The sequence below is a fragment of the Acipenser ruthenus genome, chromosome 2, assembly GCF_902713425.1.
Source record: "Acipenser ruthenus chromosome 2, fAciRut3.2 maternal haplotype, whole genome shotgun sequence".
NCBI lineage: Eukaryota > Metazoa > Chordata > Actinopteri > Acipenseriformes > Acipenseridae > Acipenser > Acipenser ruthenus.
Window position 1 is genome coordinate 22545420 of NC_081190.1, and position 26609 is coordinate 22572028.

Sequence of the window (26609 nt, forward strand, 5' to 3'; positions counted from 1 at the left end):
AATGGCTATTATTCCCCACAAACTTTGCTTTTGTGACCAGGACAGTGATATTTTGAAATTTACCTATTTCCAATGAGAAAACGGGCGAATTTGTGTCTTTTCGTTCACATGAAGTCAGAAAAAAACAACATATGAATCCAAATTAACATGTACTTATACTAAAGTAATATAAAAATGACTACAAAAGATTTAGAAGTGAGTAGTTTTTCGAGATTTACGATTATACTGTAAATCACTTTCATGAATCAGCCCCCAAATGTAGTCTCCCATCATGTTCTCATTATACTGTCCTTGGTAGCGGCGTTCAAAGTCCAGTATATCCTGGTGGAAGCGCTCGCCTTGCTCCTTCGAGTACACTCCCATGTTCTCCTTGAATTTATCAAGATGAGCATCAAGGATATGGACTTTGAGGGACATCCTACAGCCCATCGTGCCGTAGTTCTTCACCAGAGTCTCAACCAGCTCCACATAGTTTTTGGCCTTGTGATTGCCCAGGAAGCCCCGAACCACTGCGACAAAGCTGTTCCAAGCCGCTTCCTCCTTACTAGTAAGCTTCTTGGGGAATTCATTGCACTCCAGGATCTTCTTTATCTGTGGTCCGACGAAGACACCGGCTTTGACCTTTGCCTCAGACAGCTTAGGGAAGAAGTCTTGAAGGTACTTGAAGGCTGCCGACTCCTGATCTAGAGCTCTGACAAATTGTTTCATAAGGCCCAATTTGGTGTGCAGTGGTGGCATCAGCACCTTCCGGGGGTCCACCAGTGGCTCCCACTTGACGTTGTTCCTCCCCACAGAGAACTCGGTCCGCTGTGGCCAGTCCCGCCTGTGGTAGTGCGCCTTGGTGTCCCTGCTGTCCCAAAGGCAAAGATAGCAGGGAAACTTGGTAAAACCGCCTTGGAGACCCATCAGGAATGCCACCATTTAGAAGTCTCCTATGACCTTGATGCCATCTCAGAAAAATGCAGATATGTATCCACTTAGGCAGCTGGAACTAAACTGAACTGGTGGGCTTAAGGCCCCTGTATTTATACTACTATTTATATTACTGGAAAGTTCTAGAAAGTTCTAGAAGTTACTCCAAGTTTACTCAGCACTGAATCTATCTGGAATGTTCTCGAAAATAGGTAAATTTCAAAATATCACTGTCCAGGTCACAAAAGCAAAGTTTGTGGGGAATAATAGCCATTTTCTATACTTTTGAGGCATAAGCAATTAGGAAATAACACTTACTACCCAGTTATCTGACATTTCGCTGTCAGAAAAATGAAAGCTAATTGTATTTGAATAAATACAAAATATGAAACATTTATATATTTAAAAAAAAATGTGTTGACAGTGATATGTCTATGTGAGAGTGAGAGCTGATGTTCTGCCGAACATGTCACTTTTTCCACATAGTTGCATTTACATTACCGTGTACTTATTTTATATTTTGTATTTTTCCACTGGGAGAAAGTAGTAGATAGGTTAGGATATTACTTCCAGCTTCTGTGATGAGGCATCAGACAGGTTACCAGGCAATGACATTTCATAACTTTCTTACTGCACTTCCCTCTAAAAACATACTTCCCTTACAAAGCAAGCTTTCAGCTACAGGGAACATATTCGTACCGGTACTGTATGTTGTGACCATGAAGCAGCATTTTCCAGGAAATTATTCAATTGCATTCTGAGTTCTTTTTTCAAGCAAACAGATTTGTTTATAACCAATAGGAAGGTAATAAGTTGCTGTGACATCACACAATAGAGTTGTTCATACAGTCTAAATGGGGGCCACTTAAAGCACAATTTTGTAAGACCAAACAGATCAGACATACTTAAATAATCTGATCTACTATCTAATCCAAAAAAAAATTGTGACGTCTATACAGTGCAGTCCGTTTATAAGAATCAACCGCATATCGTGATCAAAACCACTGGAACCAAATCAATCCTATACTAACCAATGTAAAATAATCTGCTTGTAAGACTCAAGCAATCCGCTTATAAGAATCATTTCGGGGCAAACGGACTACATGTAATACGGTACTTGATCAAGTGCAATGATGTGTACAGCCAATAAAAGCTGTTTTGGAATTTGAATTTGATCACATCTTGCGTGATTAGGCACGTACGCAGCGTGGATAGTGCAATGATGCAGGAAACACTGCATTGTCTGTAATCAGACGTGACTGTGCCACTGCATTGTGCTGGTATGTTTTTTGTGTTCTCTGTTAGTAAAAATGTGTTTCAATAAAGTGAATACACGTTCATTGAATACATAGTGAGAGCAGCAGTGTTATTGTGTGATATGCATGTAGAGGGAGTGGGATTTCAGTGTGGTGCGGTGAGGAGGAGGAGGAGGAGGAGGAGGAGGAGGGGATTATAGCGCTTTGCATCTCCGCTTAATGAAAAACTGTGAGATTTGCATCATAACAGAAAATAAGTAAGCCATAGATGTTTAAATGCAGTGGTAGTCCTGACAGCAAAATACTGTACTGTAATATCATTTAAATTCAAAGGCCATTACACGTAACATCGCACGGCAGTTGAACTAGGCACCCTCATGAGACGATCGCTTTTCAAGTATACTGTAGTAAAATAGGATTCTGCAGCCTTGAGTAAACAGAAGTCATAACCGTGATCGTATAACAAGCTGCTTACCCACGAGGACTTGTTTTGATGTATTGTCCTCAGTGATTGAGCACCATTGACATCTGTATACTGTATTTAAACTGCTGATGGCACACTTTTGCTAATTGTAATGTGACAGAGTGGCCGAGGACAGTGTAAATTATCAGGCTGTAGTCTTGATTTAGAGTTTTTAATCGGTGTTGGTTTTATTTTTCTTACACTGCGGTGGTGAAACCACCGCTAATAAAATAAACAAAACAAACCTAGCTCTCAGCTGGAGCGCTAACTAATAGTACTTCGTGTGGAACAAACACTCGATCTCTTACTCAAGTTTTGGTTTATTTTTGTTACTTCTGCTCCCTTACGCCTCTATACCCTCATCACAAAGCTATCGGTCCGCTTTTAAGAATCAACCGCTTTTAAGAATCAAATCACCTGGGATGGATGTGATTCTTATAAATTATTTATTTCTGTTTTAAAATGGAACATTTGCCTACATTTTTTTTAATATATATAATATAAATAAAAAAAGGTCTAGAATGCATGGAATTTGAAACTATGACCTTCAGTTTGCAAGCGTGTTGTGTTAACTGTCAGTGCTACACGATTTGGTGAGAAAACAAGCAGTATTTTGAAAGATGAAGTCAGCCAGCTGAGAATTTTCTGGACATTTTTTACATTTTGAAGATTTTTTTTTTGCGTCATCTCATCATTCTGAGATTCTGATCCTGATCTCTGAAAAATGTTGGTTTCCTGTCAATGTAACGCTCATTGTGGTCCCTTTTGGCGCAAGGAAGTACGGTTTCCTCTCGATACTGGTTGATGAGAGTAAAGCTATTTGTGGTCCCCACTGGACAAAAAGAAACGTTCATTTTTCTGAGAATTTTTCTATGCTAAAGGATAGCCTATATATTTGGGAAAAGTAAAACATAAATAAATAAATACATTAATAAATATTGAAATAAATGAATACATAAATCAATGCATAGACATTTCTTTCTTTATCTTTTTGATATTTATTTATTTTTCACTATCAGATATAAACACTGCCATTTAATACTGTATGAAACAAAAATAAATACTCAACAGTTCTTGTTCAATTGTATATTAGTGAAGATTTTTGTACATAAAGGACAGCATGCTTTCTTATATTTTTACTTTCAAATTAAAAAAATATGGACAATTGCTTTGTTGCAGTACTTGTTGTCTGTTCAGTTTGTCTTGTCTGTCTTTAATGTTACATGTATTGTAAGGGGAATGGGTCACGCTGTTACTTAGCATGGGAAGGGGGAGTGAGTGAGTGAATGATTGGGGAGAATGTGTGTTGCTGTTTTTTGGGGGCTGCAGAGCATGGATGTGACTGGTTGATGAGCCAGACAGCGGTGGGAAACAACATGAGGTTATATAATAAGGGGGTGCATGAGTCTGGGGACTGTAGACAGTCCAGTGCTCTACTTGAGTGAGAAACTGTGGGTACGACTGAGCGAGCATGTGAGCTGTGACCGGAGAGAATGTGCAGTGAAAGTGCCAAGACTAAAATGTAGGGTTATTGTTTTGGTGCCATGAATTCTGGCCCCGACAGGAATTATCTGTAGTTTCAAATAAAACAAACATTTTGAGAATTCAACACCGTCTCCCTGAGTACTACTTCCTAAAGAATTAAAATATTACAATATACTAAATGAACGGATCAAGCTTATTATGATCGTTCGCAAAGTCAGATGAAAGCTTTCAAGACAATCGGGATAAAACATAATCATTATTTACAAAATCTTGTCTCGTTACTTGTTAAAAACTATAACTTTACTGCTATACTACTTGCAAATGTAATAAAATGGAAGGGAAAACTTTGTGGCGTGAAAGCTAGGGCGTCTACAATGCAAGCTGCATTAGAAGCATATCATGGGTTTGATTCCCAGACAGGATTTATACTGTAAACTTTTATATGTAAACATATATATATATATATATATATATATATATATATATATATATATATATATATGTTTTATATTTATGTGTAACAAACACATTTATAATGTGAAAAAAATTTAGTTGATATGAATGACTTTCATTGAACATACATACTTTTGCACACATAACTTTAATATATATATATATATATATATATATATATATATATATATATATATATATATATATATATATATCCAAACAGTAATACATTGCCTCAATATAGGTTGAACAATTTTGAAAAAAAAAAGTGAAAAAAGAAGTGATATCTGAAACAAAAACACATTGGAAATGTGAAAAAAAGCCAGGTTATCAAAAGTGCCCAGCCATTTAAAGTGGAGTTTGTGGAAATTGGGGCAACCTTGGCCAGCACCAAGCAAATAGGAACACCTGTAGATAGGCTTTTTTTTTTATTCCTTTACCATCCTGTATGCATTGCACTTTGGTTAAAAAAATTAATAAATCAATAAATAATGTACCTTAGACAAATAACATTTAAAAAAAATTCTCCAAAGCGGTTAACTTTTTTGTTTACTGTTCACATGACAACAATGTTTTAATCAGCGTGTCAGTGCATCTTTTCTGTGACCTGTACAGGAGGTGGGCCAAAGTCAGTGTTGCATTGTTATTGTAGTGATCCGTGCATTTGTGTTTATGTACCGTATTCCCTGCTGTCTGTTTGTGTTTGCATGCTGTGTGTGTTAATCCCTCCCTACTGTATTCCGCCATTGCTTGTTTACCTTTGTGTGTGTATTCCCGTACCATGTGACCTGCTGGTTTGTTTGTCTGACCTGGTCTGTTCTCATTGGTTATCTGTGCATCCTCATTGGTTGTTGTTTGTTTGTCTGTGCCCATTGGTTCTGGTGTGTGGCTGAGGGCCAAAGGGATGTGTCTGAAGCCTGGTAATCTATTTGCATAAGGTGGCGGGCTAAGCCTATAAGACAGTGCTGCAGCGCGTTCAGGGGGCAGTGCCAACTTTGCGATTTTTTCACTAGATCTAGTGACTTTTATGTTTCCCTAGCAACAAAAAAATGTAAAAGCGACTAGCGACAAGTCTAGCGACTTTCAGTGCCTACAGCAGCGATTTTCATAGAAAGACAACGCCAAATTGAATCATCACAAGCATCTTAATACACCAGGCTTCTCATGTCCTCAACTTCAGGAAGTAGTATAGTACAGACCATAGATATCATAATAATGCATTGTGGGATATCTATGGTACAGACTGTTTGCACGCAGTAGCCACAACGACACCATAGTTAAAACGCTCTAATTTTATATAGTCTCTGTAAGTCACCTTGGATAAAGGCGTCTGCTAAATAAACAAATAATAATAATAATAATAATAATAATAATAATAATAATAATAATAATAATATAGTTCTGTTTTTACATGCACTCTTCTTTTATATAGTTCAGTTTTTTCATCTACTAATCATAAAGTTCTCTAAAAAAAAAACTGGTACGCACACTACCACCAAAGGATTAAAATCACTGATATATATCCATACAGCATTAGAATTTTAAGCAAAAATGGCAGACATTTTGGAATTTATCGTAATAAACATGACTGATGAGATTGATGTAAATGTTTACCTTTAATAAAGTAAGTATTCAAATCAATTCAAAACTCGTCATTCTGATTGCTCTCTGTTCCTTCTCCTGAACTACAGCGTTTCCCAATCCCATTCTGAAAATAAACTTTCAGCTTTTTACAAAATATTTTGGTCACTCTTAAAAGAGCCTGTGGTGGTTAAATGGATGTTTTGTTGCCGTTGCCGCCAGTCTATGTTCATTCTTATACTCTGGTGGGCTGCATCTGCTGCCACCGGTGCCACCTGTGTGGCAGACTCATTTGTGCTGTGTCATGATGAAAGCAGCCAGTAATATTTTACTTTAAATATAATGAACAAACCAAGAATTACAAGAAGTATAATGAATCAAATAATGAAAAACTGCACTTTCAATGGCATTGTTCAATTCAACATCTATAAATTATTTTTTGTTTTTTTTAAATACATTTTTGTATTTATTTATTTATTTACATTTATATATCGCCTGTCATCACAGGGACCTCAAGGCACTTTACAATATTTTACAATAGAATACAAAATTTAAAAGGCAAAGATAATTCCTATAACGATAGTCAATGATAGAATTATCACACTATGTCGTGCCTTATTGCTTACAAACATCCAATTATAATGTTATATTTTAGAATGTAACATAGTAAAAGTATAAACCTAAAGATTTAGACCCATCCTTATTAACACTTCCTTACCATAGAAACCAACCAGAAAATGATAAAAGAACACCCAAAATAATTATCTCAGAATTTATTGTTCCTTCTTTTAAAGTATAAGAGTAATACTTAGTGAACATTATACACTTTTTGCACATTGCTAAGTGTCAGCCTCACAAATGTGTTAAATAGTACTCAATGTGAGGAATGGAGCCTTTGCTGCTCAATGAAAGTGTGATATGTAACACAGTAACTCAAATATGTTTGCTAAATTTGACGGTTAAGTTAGCAGGCTTACTAATCTTATGATCTGAACTTTGCTGGTTTGTTTCAGCAAATGTTTGTTGGTAGTGGTTTTATTTATTATTTTATACAGGTGGGATCAATGACTCAGTGTAAGCACTGTGTACCTAATGTGTTTGTGTAATTTTCTTAATTTGTTCTGCACTTGTGTAGGCAAGGCATACGAGAGTTTCTCACTCAAAAATCAAACTCTAGTGTAGCTGGAAACTCTCTCAGCCTCAGCCTTGTGTGAAGGTATTTGTCGAGACTGTGGAATGTAAACTGGTCCTAGGTTATGGGATGACATGCTAGTCATGTAAGGTTGAGTATCTGTGTTCTATTATTCTTTTTTTTTTAACAATTCATGGTTTGTATTTGTACACATTTTTTTAAAATTTAAAGGCGAAGTAGTTTTTTTTAAATAGGTAGATAGTGAAACAATGTTTCACTACAATGATCTGTCTCTTTGAAAAGCATTCAACGAATTTCAATCTTTCTCACAGAATGACATTTTCTACATTTTCCGTTAGAGCTTGTGCTTTTTTTTTTTTTTTCCTTTGGCTTTTGGCAACATTTCTTTGGGTGGCTTTGGTTACCAAGGTAACTCTAACTTTTGACTGCCCTACTCTCTTTTGGAATCTTTTGTGGTCACAGTTGCACATAGAGCAAAAATGTACATCTGTATATTTGTTCTTACATAACATTATGTCTGAGGTTTTTCTAAGTAGTTCAATCCCCACTTCATTGATTTCTTTACATTGTATCGATTTATGGTAATAAGAGGATGCAGAGGTGTTACTTGAAGTGTGCCAGTAGTGTTTACATGATCGGATAATCTTGGTTCTCGAATGGAATCGGTTTACATGGATTAACTGAAATTTTATGTAAAACGAAAGGGGCACATGAAATCAAAAATGATATTGCAAATTATATTTGTTGTCACTGTCCTGTAAAGAATCAGAATCACCACCGATGTAACATCACAAAAGGCATCCTGGTAGCATTTTCTGACGTTGTACAGTATATCAAATATTACATCCCATCAGATAATAACAATAATAACAATAATAATAATAATAATAATAATAATAATAATAATAATAATCTATTTTATATATAGGATTATCACAAAGCGCTTAACAAAGCAAGGGAAGACAAGTAAAATATCAACAAAACAAAAGAAATGTGTTTTAAGGCAAGATTTAAAAACAGACAGGGACTCAGAAACTTGAATCTCAAGCGGGAGTGAGTTCCACAGCCTTGGTGCACAGGAGAAGAAAGCCCTACCCCTCACTGTTCACAGCTTGGTTAAGGGAACAGTTAAAAGACCAGCATTGGCGGACCGCAGAGCTCGATCAGGAGTGTAATTAGACAGCAGGTCGGAGATATAAGGGGGTGAAATTCCCTCTTGGCCTTAAAAGTCAACAATAAAATGTTATAATCAATACAGAATTTAACCGACAACCAGTGGAGAGATTTTAATACAGGGGTTATATGTTCACTGGAGCGACACCTGGTTAACACCCTAGCTGCTGAATTTTGGACATGCTGGAGTTTTTGGACAGCATTCTTTGACACCCCAGCAAGTAGGGCATTGCAGTAATCAAGTCTGGAGGAAACAAAAGCATGTACAAGTTTTTTCTGCAGTACTAGACATCGACAAGACAGGGCGCAGTCAAAGCAAGTGCATCCCGTACTATAATGCGGGTTCATTTATTGACGTTACAATGGAAATATGCACCCTCTACAATAACAAAGCATTTAAAAAATGTATCGTTCAAAACATTAAAATAGTATAAAGTTCATTTTTGAAAATGTTAGTTTTTTTTAAAAAAAACCTGTTGCAGCAAAAGAAGATAGTTGCCACACAACTCTTATAAAACATATTTACTTAAAGAGAGTCAGTTTGCTAATTCATGACTTAATGATTTAATACATGAATCGACCAACGAGAGCCAGCGAGAAACAGAATAACAATAACAGTTTTAAAGAGAATAACTGGAGCAGTGTGAATATATATATATATATATATATATAGTTTTATCTGGGGAATAATTATTTAGTTTTATCTGTTCAGAATGTGGTTGTTCCCCCCCCCCCCCCCCCCCGACACCTAGAAAACCAGCTTTCTTAACACAGCAGGAAGGCAGAATATAAATCCTGTACAATTATTTTGGCAATTAAAAAAAAAAGAAAAATCCTGTACAATTATTTAGGGCTATACAACTATTTCAACTGAGATGCTTTGACAGAGGCCGGAATGCAAAAAATAAGTAGGCGGGACAAAAGAGTGAAGCGGGGATCATTGAAACAGGTATTGCGCATGCCCATATGACCGACAGAGCTATTGCGCATGCTCATATGACCAAGGGATGCATTTTTCTAAGGGATGCGTTTTCTGACGTTACACCTGTAACACTTAATATTGTGAAATTCAACCAGTCCCATTGTAGCCTATTACCAATATGAGTGTGAGTGTGTATATTAGAGGAATGAAACCATGAACATGCAAACTGCTGAGTTACAATATTGTATACAACAGCTGAATTGATTGCCCCCCTTACTTCTAAATAGTTATTCACCTTTTTTTACATTCTTGAGACTGCCCATTATTATTATTAAATGAAAAAGCTATCGATCCTATAGCCTACCCACAACAACAATAAAGGGCTAGTATACTTCAATATGCTTCTAAATACGTAAATATCTGGGCGAGATGCTTACATTAATTAATTGCAAAATACATGTATTCTTCCCTTCTGTTGTTCCCTTTCTCCTGCCGTGGGTGCTTGTGCGGTTTCATGGAAATTGTAACTTCAGTTCCCTCCCAAAGGTAAAGCTTTGTCTTTCTTGTAAATGTTTCAAACAAAAATGACCCAATTTGTTTTGAAATTTCAATGTTTACCGAACTGATCTATTGTTATTATTATTTATTTTTTAGCAGACGTGCTTATCCAGGGCGACTTATAACTGTTACAAAATATCACAGTATAAAATATCACAGTATAAAGTATCACTTTACAGATAAGAGCAGTTATAAGGTACAGTAAAGTTAGTAGAAAATAAGATCAAATTCAAATAAGAGCAAAATAAACTAAGAATACCGTAAATAATTACATTTAAGAGTGAATTTGACTAAGAGCAGTTAACTTATAGTATAAATATTTGCTTATACAAGAAAAGTCCATTAAAAGCATGTAGTACCTACCATAAGTGGATGAGAACGATTTCAAATAGGAGCAATTATAACAACGTGAATACGGATACCTATAAGAGTAAAGTCAATACAAGATACAGGAAGTAGTTATAATTAAGAGCAGCAGTAGAATACGGCAAGGTGTGGAGCAGTTCAGTGCAAGTACAATCTGATGCAAGTACTGGTACAATTGGGTGCCATATAGTCCAGTATGATCTACAATCCCATTCTTCAAAACGCAAAAAAACCAGCAGCATTTTACTGAGATTCTACTGTTGTCAGGTACCTTCACTGATGTGAACCATATACTTTGTCAGCAACATTTACTTTTTAAAGGTACATTGGACATAATTGTCACATAATTGCTATAACTAGTGCTGGCTACCTCCGAAAATCACCCCTCTTCTCTAGTATAAACGTTTTAAATATTGTGTACATAACTATTGCTAAAAGTATCGCTTAAGTTAATTACAGACACTGGGAACAAACTTTTTATAACGTGCTGCATAGTCACCGTACATCTATTTTTCCCATAAATATAGAAATGGTTCAGTGTACTATTGGTACCTTTATTTATTTATTTAGTATATTTATGTGTATTTATAGTGAACTCATAGTTACCTGCCTAATCAATACAATGTACCTTTTCTCAAACATTATCATTATTGAGATCATTTAAGGTGAAATATTTGAAACGAGTTACTTGTGTTTATTAGCTAATTATGTATGGCTGTGTTTGTCTTTCTGGTATTACATTTTCTATAGTATACAGTTTCCCATTGCTGTATATTATGATACTTAAACATTAATTGTGTTATATCAGACGAAAAGGCTTTTGCCACTCTATCAGCATTACAAATACTTATTGTTAATTGATCTTCTAACAATACAATTATTTGATAAAATGCTGCTATGCATCTTGAAGATGCTTTTAACACAGAGAAGATGTATTTTGGGGGGTTTATATGGAATCTCAGGGAATTAAGGCTCCAGTTATAAAAAACAAAAACAACAGTGGGGTAGATTAGATCTAAAACTAAGGTGGCGAGTGCATTCTGAGAGGCTGCGAGAAGTGTGCAGCTTTCCAGTTTTCAGTTTCTCTTACAGAGCATCAATAAAAAAATAATCTTATTTTGGGCTCACCAAAATGGGGAAGAGATATAACTAGGGTAAATGTTACTTTTTGGGAAGAAAACTGGAGTTACAATTTCCACAAATCCCACTTTAATATGTATTTATTCCCAGTACAATTGATGACTGAGAATGCTACATTTCAGCTTTATTTTATAGTAACATATATGTAAAATATTTTATATTTTGAGAATCAGTCTTACTATATTTCAGTATAATAACTACAGTATGAATATGAATCGTTAGACAGTCTGCTTAAATGTAAATCATTTGGATTCAGTAATATGAAAAGAACCCCAGTAAGAGACATATACAGAACATTACATTATGTTATTCATATTAGCCTAGACCATCTTTTCAGGCTATATGTTTGTAAACAGTTGTTCTCAGATATTTAGTTATTTAAACGCATTTTATGTTTTAACTTGTATAGTTATAAAATAACAAAAAAGCATATAAAACTGTTCTAAATCATATCAGCGATAAACAAGATATAAGATAAGTATAAGATAAACTATGATTAGAACGATAGCATCGGGACATTCTATTTGTTGGCATTTCTTTTTTGTAAAATAAGTCTATTTGGGGTTTGATCTATTTGAGCCGTTTTACCTGCAGATTACTATTTAGGTTGTAGGTGTTTAGTCATTTGATATCTAAAGGCTCTGTGAATGAGCAAGATGAGTGTTAAATATTGTATGTTGTGGCTTTTGGCAAATGGCTTTAACATCACAACTGTGAGCTGATCTAGCTGTTTAATTTAGCTGCTCACTGGCCCACAATCTTTCCCTCTTACCCTGCATACAGGTTTTTAACGTAAAAGAGAAGATAGTATAAGCCACATGCATAAAAACACTGTGTGTGGGGGGGATGTGGGGTGGGGGGTTGTGAGGGAGAGGAGAGGGGGGTGGCAAAGTGCTAGTCATAACTAAAAAAAAAACATTTCTATTAACTTTTTTCTGTTTAGTTTGTTAATTATTTCTTTAGCTCTAAATGTGGAAGTAGTTTTTCATTTAGTTCTGGAAAGAAAGTCAAACTACTGATAGATGTTAATCTAACTGCAGTCTATTTTCCAGGGACACATTACTTTTGCTATATTTATGACCCTTATAAACCCGCATGGTAAAATATTTATATTATCTAATTTCATATCAACCCATGTATTTCTTATAACATTAATTTAGATCCTGTATAATACATTTCACAAAGCCCATTCCATCTTATTTAATGGATCAATATTCTTAATAAGGAGGACTTTTAAACTTTCACAAAATGTATTTCTCAATCAACAATGAAAAGGACTGTTTAACACACTGTAAGTATAATCTGATTCTTAATATTTTCTAAAAACAAAATTATTTTTAATGTTGCTCACTTCAAGAGGTCACGTTTAGCCTTTAAATAGACCGCATCCATGAATATTTGTGCACAGAGAGTTTTTGAAGTTAAAATTCCTGCAAAGCACTTGGATTCCCAGAGTCAATTTAATATTTATTTGATGTAGTTTGTTGGCTGACAGGTATAAGAAAAGAGTATATTGACATTTCAAAAGGTAACTTACAACCAATCACAAATCAACGGATAATATTTATTCTTCCCTGTCACTCCCCCTATGCCCTATGTCACCTTGTTTCGTTTCTTGTTTTCCACATTGTTGTTTCCCGACTGAAACAAATTAATGCAAGACACCAGCAGTTCAATGGGATTTTTTAGGAGCTACATGCTTTTCCTCTTAAGATACATGAATGGCACATCTGGTAAAGAAAATTGGTGTGCATCAGTGTGACTCATAGAGTCAGGGGAACGCATGTTACAGGTCTTCACTAGGGATCCCACAGTTTATGTTGCACTGGCCTGTCACTCTGAGAGTCTGGAGAGGCAAAATTGGCAGGGAGAGTTTCGCCTCACTGAGATACAGTGCCCCCAGGTGCCTGTTGATCTTCAGCAGCGACCTACAGGGATAGGCAGCTGAACTGTTAGCTTGGCAGGTATAGAAAGTGTAAAAAAACATCCTGGAGAGCACTGATAGGTTAATATTAACTGCTAATATTAATTAACAAAAAGGCTCTTAATGTTTTGGTATGTGACCACAGTTTCTACCTATGAGGTATGCTTATCATTTCACACTGCTACTACTGACCACTTACCAGTTATGATAACTGAGAACATTTCATCTGACTGTTATTGTGGCTTGACGGCATGCTAATTCCTGGTCCATTACAGTAAATTTAGTTTATGTCAATTCAATTAAAAGGCAGCATAACCAAATTGTTACATATCTAAGAAGGTCAGTCATCAGATCTTTGGGTGTTGTGATATCACATTATTTAGGTATTGTGGATAAGGTATAAAAGCAAACCAATTAAAAACTTTGATCTGTTGTAGACTGTCAAGGCAGGAGCTCAAATTTCTTTAGGCACATTACAGTAGTTTGTTTCAGCAGGCCAAACAGGTTTATTGTTAAAGGTTACATATGGGGCAAGTTAAATATAACATGTTTAATGTCAGGGCTCTCGATATGTACTGTGTAATATAGTACATGTTTTTATGTAGTATTATGAGTGTATACTGTGGTATTTGCACTCATCAAACATAGCTGAGCATGCTTTATACTGCACTCATATAATCAGATACTGTTAGCAAGTAAGCCAACATAAAGCTTCCATGTGAATATCTAAAAGAACTACGTGGTATATGTATTACATACTTAGCAGGAGATTCCGTCAAAGTTTATCACATAGTGTTACACCTGCATTGTTTACCATTTAAATACTGACAATTGAAGCTCACACATGTTAAAGGAAAAGGGTGGGCAAGGTGTCCTCTGACATCATCAATCATACGCTTCACTCGCATGCAGTTCTGTCGCACAGTATTTTTACATTCAAACAAGAGCTTGACTCTAGCAGCCATTATCTTTTGCCTACACTTATAAAAAAGGAAATCATTAACAGACATTTAATGATGGGCATCTATGGTAAACCTTGCTGACAGCACCAAGACTTATTTTTAATCTAATTATATTTAATAAAGAAATTATTTAGGAAAACCGCAGCACAATAATGGTGCATAAAATAACAACAATAAAAAACACTTCTAAATACATATAATATCAATCTTCAAATCAAGCCTGTTTGTGTAAAGTTCTAAGTAAAATTCAATTCGGGCATACAAATTGCTTATATAGCAGCTATAATGACATGTAATGTAATACTGCAGTATCAAGAAGGGCTGTTTTTAAATAAAGGCGGTGTTTTATGAATATATAAACCATTGCTAGTCTTTCTTCAGTTGCTATAACTTGGGAAAAAATATGAAGCTCTGCTTTGGTACTGCCACTTGCCCCTGTACAGCGATAATAATAGCGCTTGTCACTGCATAGTAATATAATCAAAGATGTGGTTGAGTTTGAATGAAGAGCAAGATGATTCTGGAGAAATTGTGCTGCTGAAGCCCTTGGCACATGACAGCCCTCCCAATAAAGTTGGAATGAATGCAAATATTCTAAAAAGGGGTGGGGAATTTATGATGATGTTTTATATTCCTAGAGCAGATACTAATTCAACAGGTTTTACTCTGAGCTTGGTGTGTTTCCATCATATTTATCGTATTAAATAAACAGTTGGGATGTGCAATGGCATAGTCTGAAAATAAACAGTTAAATCTACCTTCTGTTGAATTGGAAGTGCGTGTGAAACAAATATAGTTTGGTGGGGCCTTTTTTAAACTTGGTTAGAGGAACTCATATGACGGGAAGCTGATGGGGTAAGAAAGGAGAAACTAACTCACTGCACAGGAACAGCACTGTATGTCGAATAAGAACAAAATGCAATACGCCATTTCTGCTGTGCTTGTGGTTTTTTCACTTTAGGTTATATTTTCAATGTGTATTCTCTAGTATTTATTTAACTCCAATAGTTATTGCCACAAAATGAGAAGAGGCTTTGAAAATGGGGACCAAAAACCGCTACTTTTCAGGCTTGAAAATAAACTGTGAGGAAAATGTACTTTGCTGGTGATCAACAACCGTTGGGCATGGGAATATATATTTACTGGTTTCTTACTGGATGGTTTACAGCAATATAGTAATTTAATGGTCATCATTTTTTTAACAGTAAAGGTACTTTCAATTTAGTTTTTATTTCTTGAGCCAGGGCTGGTAATTGCTTGAATTTACAGCAGGTTTAGTTTGTGTTTGAATCATTTGAGTGCAGTTGAGTGCAGATTGATATACTTTACTGTAATTAACTACTATCAAAACAAATAAAAGGCCCTATTGAGATGTCGGCACGACATGAAAATAACAGCTGGTTGTAGCAAGTGTATTTTCTGACTTCCAAGTAAGATAAATAGGCTATGTCCAAATGGCACATGTCCAAACACACATCCTTTAAATCTCACTCATAACCATCTGTTTTTACACCTGATCTTGGCTGCATGAAGTGAAACTGTCAGTAAATGTGTTAATATGTGAAATAAAAAAGTTCAATCTACTTTAGTGTTGTGCACCAGGTTAAGAATGTGAACAGCAAGGCCAACGTGCTACTGTAGCTTGTAGGAAATGCAAGTGCTGTTAACTTTATTTAGCCTGGATACCACTTTTAATAGGGAAGACCGTACCGAATGATAATAACTATCAGAAAACCTAAATGTATTTCAAATAAATAAATAAAAACAACCATTAGATGAAAATGTTATAGAAATGGGATTGTCACTAAATGCATGTGTTAGTATGTAAACCTGCCAATTTTTGGTTTACTTTTGATACAAAGTATCTCAACTTATTTGTTGATAATTTGAGCAAGATTACATTTCTTTAGCTCATTTCATGGCAAACCATTATAAGGCCCTGTACAATAGCACAAGTGCAAAGTCAAATAAAAACAATCTATAGATAATAATAGTAAACCTGTTAACTTCTTATTTAGGAACTGCTTTCATCATTTTTAATCATAAGCAATGGTTGTTGAAACTCCCACATAACCCACTTCACTTAACCCAATCTTAAATCTAAAGAAGAACAGACTAGAGAAACAAATAAATACTAGAGTCATTACACAATACATATCTGCTATTGCAGTGTTTAAACCAAACTAATGGTTAATGATACTATCTGGCTCTATATTTTTTTCTTTTTTCTGTTCCTATTTACAATATAAGCTGATTTCATATGTCCCTTGCTTTTTAAATAGGCTGTTTCAATGCCAGTTATTAATCAACGGGAAAACAAAAGCAAATGCAATGGCAAACTCATTAGTACAAGCACACAAAACAACTGTAAATGTTACAAATCTAAAAATATACAAACCTAAGAACACCTAAGAGCCCTTCAATTTATTTGTTTTATTCAAGTTATGTAAGTTCAATGGGTGTTTATCTACTTCCAGAAACATGGTGATAATTACACTTTTAAATAACACCCTTACTCAAAATCTTTCATCATAATAATAAAAAAAGGGTTGTTGAAAATGTAAATCATAATGCATGTTGTGACGGGTCACATGGTTTGTGTTGGAAACGAAGGGAAGAACCTTTAGATTATTTACAGTCTAAAGGTTGGTAAAGCAATGAAAATGAAAGAGGAAGTATATCACTTAATTCCACAACTGCTAGGTAAAATATTAGTCGTGTATGTTTTTAAATAATAATTTTAAGGTAAGTTAAAGATATATTTACATATTTCTTAAATGTTTTTAAACAGTGAGGTTATTCGAAATCAGACCTTTAACTGGGTTAATTGGATATGCTCTACTTGTTATGACTTATTTGACTTTTCTTTTCCATTAGGTGTTCATCCAGAAGGTTAAGAAGCTGAGCATTCTTTTTAGAAATTACAAAAACTAGACTGACAAAATGGCTGAAAGAATGACCCATCAGCCGTTTTTCTACGGTAACATCACCCGCGAGGAGGCAGAAGGCTACCTCCAGCAGAACGGGATGAGCGATGGCCTCTATCTCATCCGACAGAGCCGTAGCAATCTAGGAGGCTTTGCCCTGTCTGTGGCCTACAACAGAGAATGCTACCACTATACCATAGAGCGGGAAATGAACAACACCTATGTTATAGCAGGAGGAAAATCCCACAACAGTCCAAGTGAACTCTGTGAATATCACTCTCATGAGTCAGACGGACTAGTCTCCTTGCTCAAAAAACCTTGTAATCGACCCAAAGGAATGGAGCCAAAAGTAGGGCCCTTCGAAGATTTAAAGGAACACCTGATAAGGGAGTATGTGAAACAGACCTGGAATTTACAGGTGAGTCCTTATGCCCCTGCCCAGTGATACTATTTTCCAGCTTTTAGTCCCTGGTTGTATCTATATTAGGGGTAGGCAACCTTGGTTCTTCCAATCCAGTCCATTGTATTTGTTCCAACCAGGTGCTTGGTTATGTAATAGATCTTTAGTGGGTTCAATAAAATAATCCAGTAACTGGTTGGAACAAACTCCTGCAATGGAGAAGACTATCGGAAGGCAACAGACGAGCTAAAAACTTCAAGACACTCTTGTTTATACTCAGACAATGTGCCAAGAGCTACATGTTAATGCCCTTTTATTTTTTATTTTTGGTCTGTCAGTGAACAGCAGCTTGACGATCTTGATTGGCCCTCGTATTTACAAATAGCTTGGAATATGCAGTGCACGTCAGATGTTAATTTAGAATTGAACTGCAGTTAATGGCAGTTGCATGACTCACTGGAGCAGACTACACACACACACACACACACATTGATCCTTCCAGCTCTTATCTAGACATTCTTTCTTCCTCTAAAAATACCTTCTTACAGATTGGTCAAGCAGGAAATGATTGACTCCAGGCCCTGCCTGTCAAGCAAAGTGCTCAGTGGTATCGAGCAGTGCATTAAAATAATCAATAAACTAGTTAACTATAATTCCCAAAATATAGCATTCAATAGCTCAGCCAACCAGGTGTCCGTTCAAATGTTCATGAATTTCTCCCAACGAAATTACAGACCAGAAATTATGCTGAATTGGATTCATTACTTTACATATATCAAGCTCTGCATCTGTTTAACAACGTTGTTTAGTTTGGAGCAGTGCAGTTCACCAAGTCATTCTGTGGCTGATAGATTCCAAAATGAGTTCCAGTAATATATATATATATATATATATATATATATATATATATATATATATATATATATACAATGTTATGTTTAAACCTAAAACAAACAGCAGCATTCCGTGCTTGCCCTTCCTTAAATGAAGCTTGACCATCTTTTTTATATAGTGAAAATATTCATGTCCTTTACAATGTGACCAAGGCTGAAATGATCTGCCTCTGGCATGATTTATAATTTTAGTTATTACAGTATAGCAGATTTTTGATTTCTGAACCTTGTGTTCAGATCATTAATGGTCCTTTACAGGTGATGCAGCTCATGGAATCACAAATAAACAACCCTCAAGTAACACATTTTAACTCTGATCTGACAAGAAGGTTTTGCTGGTGTTAAAATTGTAATTTAGGGTGTGGACTCTTACAATAAGCATTGCTTTTATGGCCTCATCTCCAGGTTTAGGTAGTAGTTGGGCTTCAGAAATAACCATTGTTTTATTTAGAGAGTAAGCTTCTTACAATAGCAATAAGTGTGCACTGCAGTGACAACGCGTTACCAATTAAATAAGTCTTACTATAACATGTATTAAAAGCTGCACATAAACTTTCCCAAAAGTTTGACTGATTTACAGTGTTCCTGTTTATACAGTATGAAGTGTTGGTTAATACATTTATTTTTCAAAGATTAGCACAAATCAGGGTCTGAGAAACCAGCTGTAAATGTACATACAACTATAGATAAGATTAATACTTTTTTTAATACAACATGTGTTAAATATGTTGTTGAAGCTGACACCCTGGGATCCTTCAAGAAGCTGCTTGATGAGATTCTGGGATCAATAAGCTACTAACAACCAAACGAGCAAGATGGGCCGAATGGCCTCCTCTCGTTTGTAAACTTTCTTATGTTCTTCTTATGTTCTTATATATTTAAAGTTATTTGAAAAATGTAAGCACACTCGCAATTGTGAGATCTTTAAAAACAAAAAAAACTCTCTAGCCACAGGAACAAAGAGGCTTGGATTTGGATGTGACACACTTCTGGTTTCATGAAGGGTGTATCATCCGAGAAGACAAACCAGCGGACGCCATCATGGAGCATTTCGAACCCTGTGCAATCTGTACCGCTACTTTTCTTCTTCCATAAAACATACTTGAAACATTTAATTTCCCTGTACTCAAATTATTCACACACGCCAAACGTATCAATACAGTGCTAAGTAAAGGCATTATATTTTCTGTTTGTCTTTCTGAATAGGGTGAAGCCCTTGAACAGGCGATAATCAGTCAAAGGCCTCAGCTGGAGAAACTGATTGCTACCACTGCCCATCAGAAGATGCCCTGGTTTCATGGCATCATCTCACGGGACGAGTCAGAACCTCGCCTCCTTAATGGGCAAAGAATCAATGGGAAATTTTTGTAAGTTTGAGTAAATTACATTCAATTAAAGTCTGTATTTACAGAAGGATTCCTGAGATTTTCAATGCAGAAAGCTAGTCTGTATTACTGTATCTTGACAAGAGTATATGGATATAAAATCTGAACTTGGGTGTATGCACACCCCTGTTGCAAAAATGTACACTCCTACCTTCAGTACTTTATTAATAACAAAAACGTGGTTTGTGCCAACAAGTCTAGCACTTGGCTGCGGTTTTCAATGCAGAAAGCTAGTCTGTATTACTGTATCTTGACTTGAGTATATGGATATAAAATCTGAACTTCGGTGTATGCACACCCCTGTTGCAAAAATGTACACTCCTACCTTCAGTACTTTTTTAATAACAAAAACGTCTAGCATTTGGCTGCAGTAGGTAGATAATAAGTAACAGGGTACAAACTAACTTAATTTGATTCATTTGTCTTAGAATTGTTTTTATTAATAATTGCTAGTAAAGAACCAAAGCTTGAAAAAAAGCAACTGTCCTGGAAACATGGAAATGTCTGTTAAATGGATTAACCAAAGACAATAAAGACTTCATCCAGTACTTTGAGATTCATGGTCAATGGTGAGTCTGAAGCTCAATGAATCTCAAAATATTTAACAAATATGTATGAGGTATGTGAAACATTACTTGGAGTTAATACCTGGAATTTAACACAACAATGTTTAAATTAGCTGTATTAAAAACTGAAACTGGGAAGCTAAAAAAACTTATTCACAACTCTAAAGAATACAACAACAATGAATGACTAATGGCTGTACATTTACTGTTACTGCCAGCCTACAGAATATATCCCCTAGCACCTTTCATGATGTTTGTATGAGTAACACTCCTGTATAACATACCGATAGCACCGTTTCAAAAGAGACACTTTTGCTTTTATTTTGGGCTGCAAGCTCTGTTTCAGTTTCTATGAGTTGCTATTTAACTTGTTAGTTTTGCATAAAATTGTAAAGCTGCCAGATCATCACAATCTTTGTTCCCATCCTCAATCTATATTTACGAATCTCTTTTTCTCAAAAAAACTATAATATATAAATAGTTTGAAAATATATCCCAGTGCAGTTATATTATTTTGAATCTGCATTGTTTTTAAAGTAAATACATGTGTTAGTGATATGAAGCATTTGTTAATAGGACCTGGGAGTTGAGTCTGTTATTGTAAACCTAGCATCTGTTATATTTCATCAATCCCTGATCAATGTAATGTTATGGTGTTTATGTTTTAATAAAAATGGAGCACATATAATAAGGGTGAGCACCTTGTGGTACCTCATGGTTGATATTTAAACATGTAAGTATATAATGTACAAAACCCCAGTCATATAAACACTTTACTTGTAATATAAATAGAATAATATATGGGTCAGAATATATTACCACACAAGTAATATGTCTCGAGTTGGTTTTGAGCCATAGCTAGCTCAAAACCAATGAGAGACATTATATATAAAAATATCCCCCAGGTCCTCTGAAACATTGCCAGTGTTGCTAAGCAAAAGAAACAAACGGTCTACCCCAGGTTCATGCTCAGAGCAACATACTTATTTTTGGTTCTTTGTTCTAACTGCATCAATTGAAGTGTGACTTGTACTGTATCTTTTAGTTAAAAATAAATACAGTTTCAAAATTCAAAGCTAAAAATGTGATAAACATCAAATAAATAAACAATAAAACAGAGAAAATGAAAAGCAGAAGACAGACCAGGTCTTTAGAAGCAGGGCCAAGGTTCCATACTGTACATGTCAGCTGCACCCGAGGTAAAGAATCAAAATCAGGACAGTAGGACCGTGCTCAGGGCAGATAAGGAGCTATCACAATGAATTATATCTATAAATTAAACCACTACTATCACTTCATTTTGTGTGATCCTCATTTAGTTTTTTCATCAAAATACATTTATTAATAAATATTTAAGGTTCACATTCTTGTTTTAAATGTTTTATTTTGTTTTTCACAATAACAATGTTATGTACATGTCTTAAATCTAATGTATATAACCATAATAGTATGCAGAAACTATATTTTTCAAAGTAGTCTAATTGTCAAAACAGGTCTGAATTATTTTTTTTATTAATGCAAATTTTTATTTCAACATGTTATAGAATATGCAATTTCCTCTTCAAGTCATATAGAAATTGCATAATTTTAAATTGATTGTTTTATACATAGTACTGTACTACCACGGTACTAAAACCAAACTGCACACTACATGAAAAACAACAAAATACAGTAATATAACTTGAAATACATAGGGGCGTTTCTCAAAGCTTTTTACTTTAAATTGTTATTTGCAAAAACAGTCAATTAAAACGAATTGCAAACAAATTAAGACATCTTTAAGCCACTGAATTAAATGTCTACGTTTCTTGCTAGCAATATTGGTTGTGCTTTTACTTTCTGCTAATCACAATTTGGTTTGAGAAGCCTTGAGAAGGTAGACCATAGTATACTTTGTTTTACTGAAATAGTTTTGGATTTGAAAAAAATATATATATTTTTTTTTTGCAAAAATGAACATTCTTTGCATGTTTGCTTTAACCTTTTAAATGTTTTGTATATATTAAATTGAAATATATCTGCTGTCATCTGCTTTTAAAATGCATTTCAATTCCATTACAAATACAGCTTTTCTGAAGTGTTGTATTACTTTTTGTATCAATAAAGTACATTAGTTAGAAACATGCTTTGTTACAACATTTAGTATATAGCGTTCTTATCTAAGACCCTTGTTTTTCGGATAGAGTTTTTTCTTGTTTTTTTTCGCAAACCGTCTCAAGAGTGCTTTCAGGCCTGTGCTGCAGAAAAGTTTTCTGTGGTTTCCGTAGTGACATTTTGCATATTGACTTCCTGAACTGACCATTGGCTTACAAACAGGCCTCTGCTTGAGTGGAAAAAAACACTGACTTGCGGCAAAGAATGTGGCTGTTTGCAGTCTCGTCTTAAAACCTTGGGAAACGTTTTGAAAACCGAATATATTTTGTTTAAAACGAGTGTGCTATTTTACAGGTATTTAGAAAGATACATTTATATTGACAAAACAAGCATTCTTATGGCAAACATTGGCACCGTTTATTTTTGGAGGGTAAAAGCACCATTTCTTGCTTGCAGTAAAGGCTTTGCTGCTCTCTCTCTCTCTCTCTCTCTCTCTCTCTCTCTCTCATGCATTCCCATTATATATGTATAAATGTTAAGTTGTTTGCACAAATCCTCATTACAACAGTCTTTACTTTAGAAGATGTCGTGTAACATCTTTATGCAAATCATGACCACTGTAGCATTACAGTAAATGTATTTGAAGCAAGTTCACAGCTTCCTGAATATGTGTAGTCATTCATAATTTGTGCAGTGAGAACTGTTGGGAACCATTTTAATTGTGTTCACTATATAAACAACCTTAATATGAGTGCTATCTTTGGGCCTTCCAGGGCCCATGTGAGATTTACTAAGATACCATGTCCTGCTGTTATCTATTATTATCTGATCTGACAAAAGCTACAACTCAGATGTGCATATTTAGAAAAAGGAATTACAGAAAAACAAAAACTTCCGCCATGGCAATATTACCACACTGAAGGCTGAACATATCATTTACTAGCTTTCTGGGCTTCTAAACAGTGTTCCTCTGTCCATATTAACTTGTATAAGAGTTGAAATAAAAGCCTTACTAGTGCTTTAAAAAATATAATGCTATAATGTAATATTTTAGAGAGGAACTCCAACCAAAACCCCCTAAATTCTAAATTCTCCTCCATTAATACCACCCACTGATTGACCCACTGAACCTTTCATTGCTTGATCTTGTTCTTCCACTAGGACATACTTTTCTGCAGATTACTTCTATTGCCTATTGTTTATTTAACAACAAAAAATACCAACTTATGCAGTTATAATATTGATGTGACTGATGTACAGGTTGAATGCATGATTACTGTCCTCTGGGACCCTTTTTAAAAACTAGATGTGGTATAGTATCTCATGAGGCGAGCAAAATATACATAAATAAATAAATATCTTAATTAGTTTGAGAGATTCTGTTTTTCAACTACTGTAGTAGTGTTCTGGTATCACACTGACATTTGCATCAAACTAGCGCCATCTGCTGTTCATAGGTATATATTGTATACATTGGGAAAAAAAGGGTTTACAGTCCTCTGTGTTTAATACTGTTGTTGAATAACTTCCAGCTCTTTTTTCACTCTTTAATAAGCTAATCTTATTGTCACAATAGCAAAGGGAAATGTATTCTAAAGAACACTGTTTCCTTGGAAACCTGCAGAAAGGATGACGTGAACATTTTTCTGGAAAGGCTGCATATTTACACCAGTTGATTTTCCATTATGCCCTTTGCAGAAAATTGTCATTTGATCATTTTTCCTAGCTTCTTTCTGTAGCATTGTGCTTCAAACTTGGCTATACAAGGTAGCTTTAACATTGGTTATATTGGAACAAATGTGAAGATGCATTATCATTGGTTAACTAACACGGGAAACAAAGGTACTATTTTGCCAGGCTGCACTATTGTAGACACGCACCCACGATCACAAGTTTAAAGCTGTATCTCATAGGATTGGTATGTATGTGCTGCTCTCCAGTTTATCACACCAGCATTGGGGAAGCCTTTTTTTAAGTAGAATTTCTGCTGAAATAGAAACAGAGCATCTGTATATTTAATCGATTAGAAAATGATTCAGTACTGTCAGCCAATCAGCTTCCAGTTCTAGCGAGCTCTAATAGAGGGTAGATACCCGCTGGAACGTCTCAGCACAAACTGTGAATCAAATTTAAAATAAATCCATGTGTATATCGGCTTTTTTAAAATCACATTCTTGGTTACAGCTAAACTGAAAACATGTACATTTTGAATTATTTGGCCACATATCAATACCAGAGTGGGTAAATTTACCATCCTCAGCTACAACACCCGATCCAGCTACTGGTGTTGAAAACCTGCTACAAAACCCTAGTAGGCCTACTACAATTAATAATACAGAACGGCATATAAACGATTCGGAGAATGAGCTTGAAAACCTAGAACTGTAAAGAAATTAACTAAGAACAAGACAACAAACCAAATGGTCAGTATCTGTTTTTAAGAATTGGTTAGCTGAAAAGCATTTATTATTATTATTATTATTATTATTATTATTATTATTATTATTATTATTATTATTATTATTTATTTATTTATTTCTTAGCAGACGCCCTTATCCAGGGCGACTTACAATTGTTACAAGATATCACATTATACATTATTTCACATTATACAGACACATTGTTTTTTTACATACAGTTACCCATTTATACAGTTGGGTTATTACTGGAGCAATCTATGTAAAGTACCTTGCTCAAGGGTACAGCAGCAGTGTCCCCAACCTCTGGTCAAGAGTCCAGAGCCCTAACCACTACTCCACACTTATACTCTATTTGAAACTGCTTGTGCTGTAATGATCTGATCGAGTGACTTAGACGGTTTTATGATATTCCTGGAATGTTGTCAACAGGCTATGTTTTAATATTCAATTGTTTTCTTTCTAGATTAAGGGAACGTGACGACAAAGGCTCGTTTGCTCTCTGCCTGCTACATGAGGGCAAAGTGCTGCATTATAGGATTGACAAGGACAAGACGGGCAAGCTCTCCATACCTGATGGAAAGAAATTTGATACACTTTGGCAGGTAAAGTTAATAAATCAATATAAACCCTGTATAAGGAATTTGTTATTTCACCAAGTGCTCAGCAGGATATCAAAGAGAACAGACCAAAAATGATTGTGAAGAAAACAAGGAAAGCCGTGGATGACAGAAGACACTTTTTAGGACTTCTGTTAGATACTATGATTAGGGCCCTGAGAAATTCACAGGAAAATTAAAACAGGACTAGCCTGCAATTCAGTCCTAAACCTCCAGGTGTCTGTGTAGCCACTCCAGCTAAACGGATCAAAAGAATAATTAAGGAATCAACACATTACATTCTGGATTATTAGAACATACACCCTAATTACAAGTGACAATTATGGCCATTTTAGAAATGGATGCGTGTGACAGGATGACTGGGCGGTGATGTCAGGCAGAAGCAGGAAGGTAAACACACGCCACGCAAGTACTGCAGTTAAAGTAAATGACGCGGCTGGCTGCCGTTTTTATTAAGTAAAACAAAAATAAATCAACAGTTTAAACAAAAAGAAACTGTGCTCACAGAGCAAAATAAATAGTTAAACAAAAACAAATCACGAACACAAAAGTAATAAACAAAACCCAGGTCAGGCTGAGCAATTCACTGTTCCTGGAGTTTCATTTTAGTTTCGCTTTTCTGTCTCACTGCTCGCTCTCTCCTCTCTAACAGTAACACCCACCCTGAGTGCAGCGAGCTGCAGGCTTATATATCGTGGCCGAGGGGTTTAACTAGCTATCAATTATTCTATTACCCCTCGGCCACAATCTGCACGAGTTTATTAATTTTCTGTGGATGGGACTACCCATCCACGCTACTAAACAAAACAAATCGGCTACGCCGTCCTAGTACAGTCATAAATACAAAACAATACCCACGGCGCGTCGCCGTCATCTGTACATAAATACATACTGAGGATAATGATAATAATAATAATAATAATAATACAAAACAAATACAAAATAACACAGGGGCTGAG

General features: G+C 35.3%; 1 protein-coding gene across 2 annotated transcripts in view; it reads left to right on the top strand.

The window, feature by feature from the left end:
• LOC117409334 (tyrosine-protein kinase SYK) overlaps positions 1–26609 on the top strand; it is a 45040-nt gene that overhangs the window by 3762 nt on the left and 14669 nt on the right. For both annotated transcript variants that reach the window (XM_058992246.1, XM_058992247.1), the window contains exons 2-4: positions 17226–17693; positions 19775–19935; positions 25497–25635. In XM_058992246.1, coding sequence (XP_058848229.1) covers positions 17292–17693; positions 19775–19935; positions 25497–25635 — 702 coding nt within the window. In that variant the 5' untranslated portion in view covers positions 17226–17291. The remainder of the gene's footprint in view (positions 1–17225; positions 17694–19774; positions 19936–25496; positions 25636–26609) is intronic.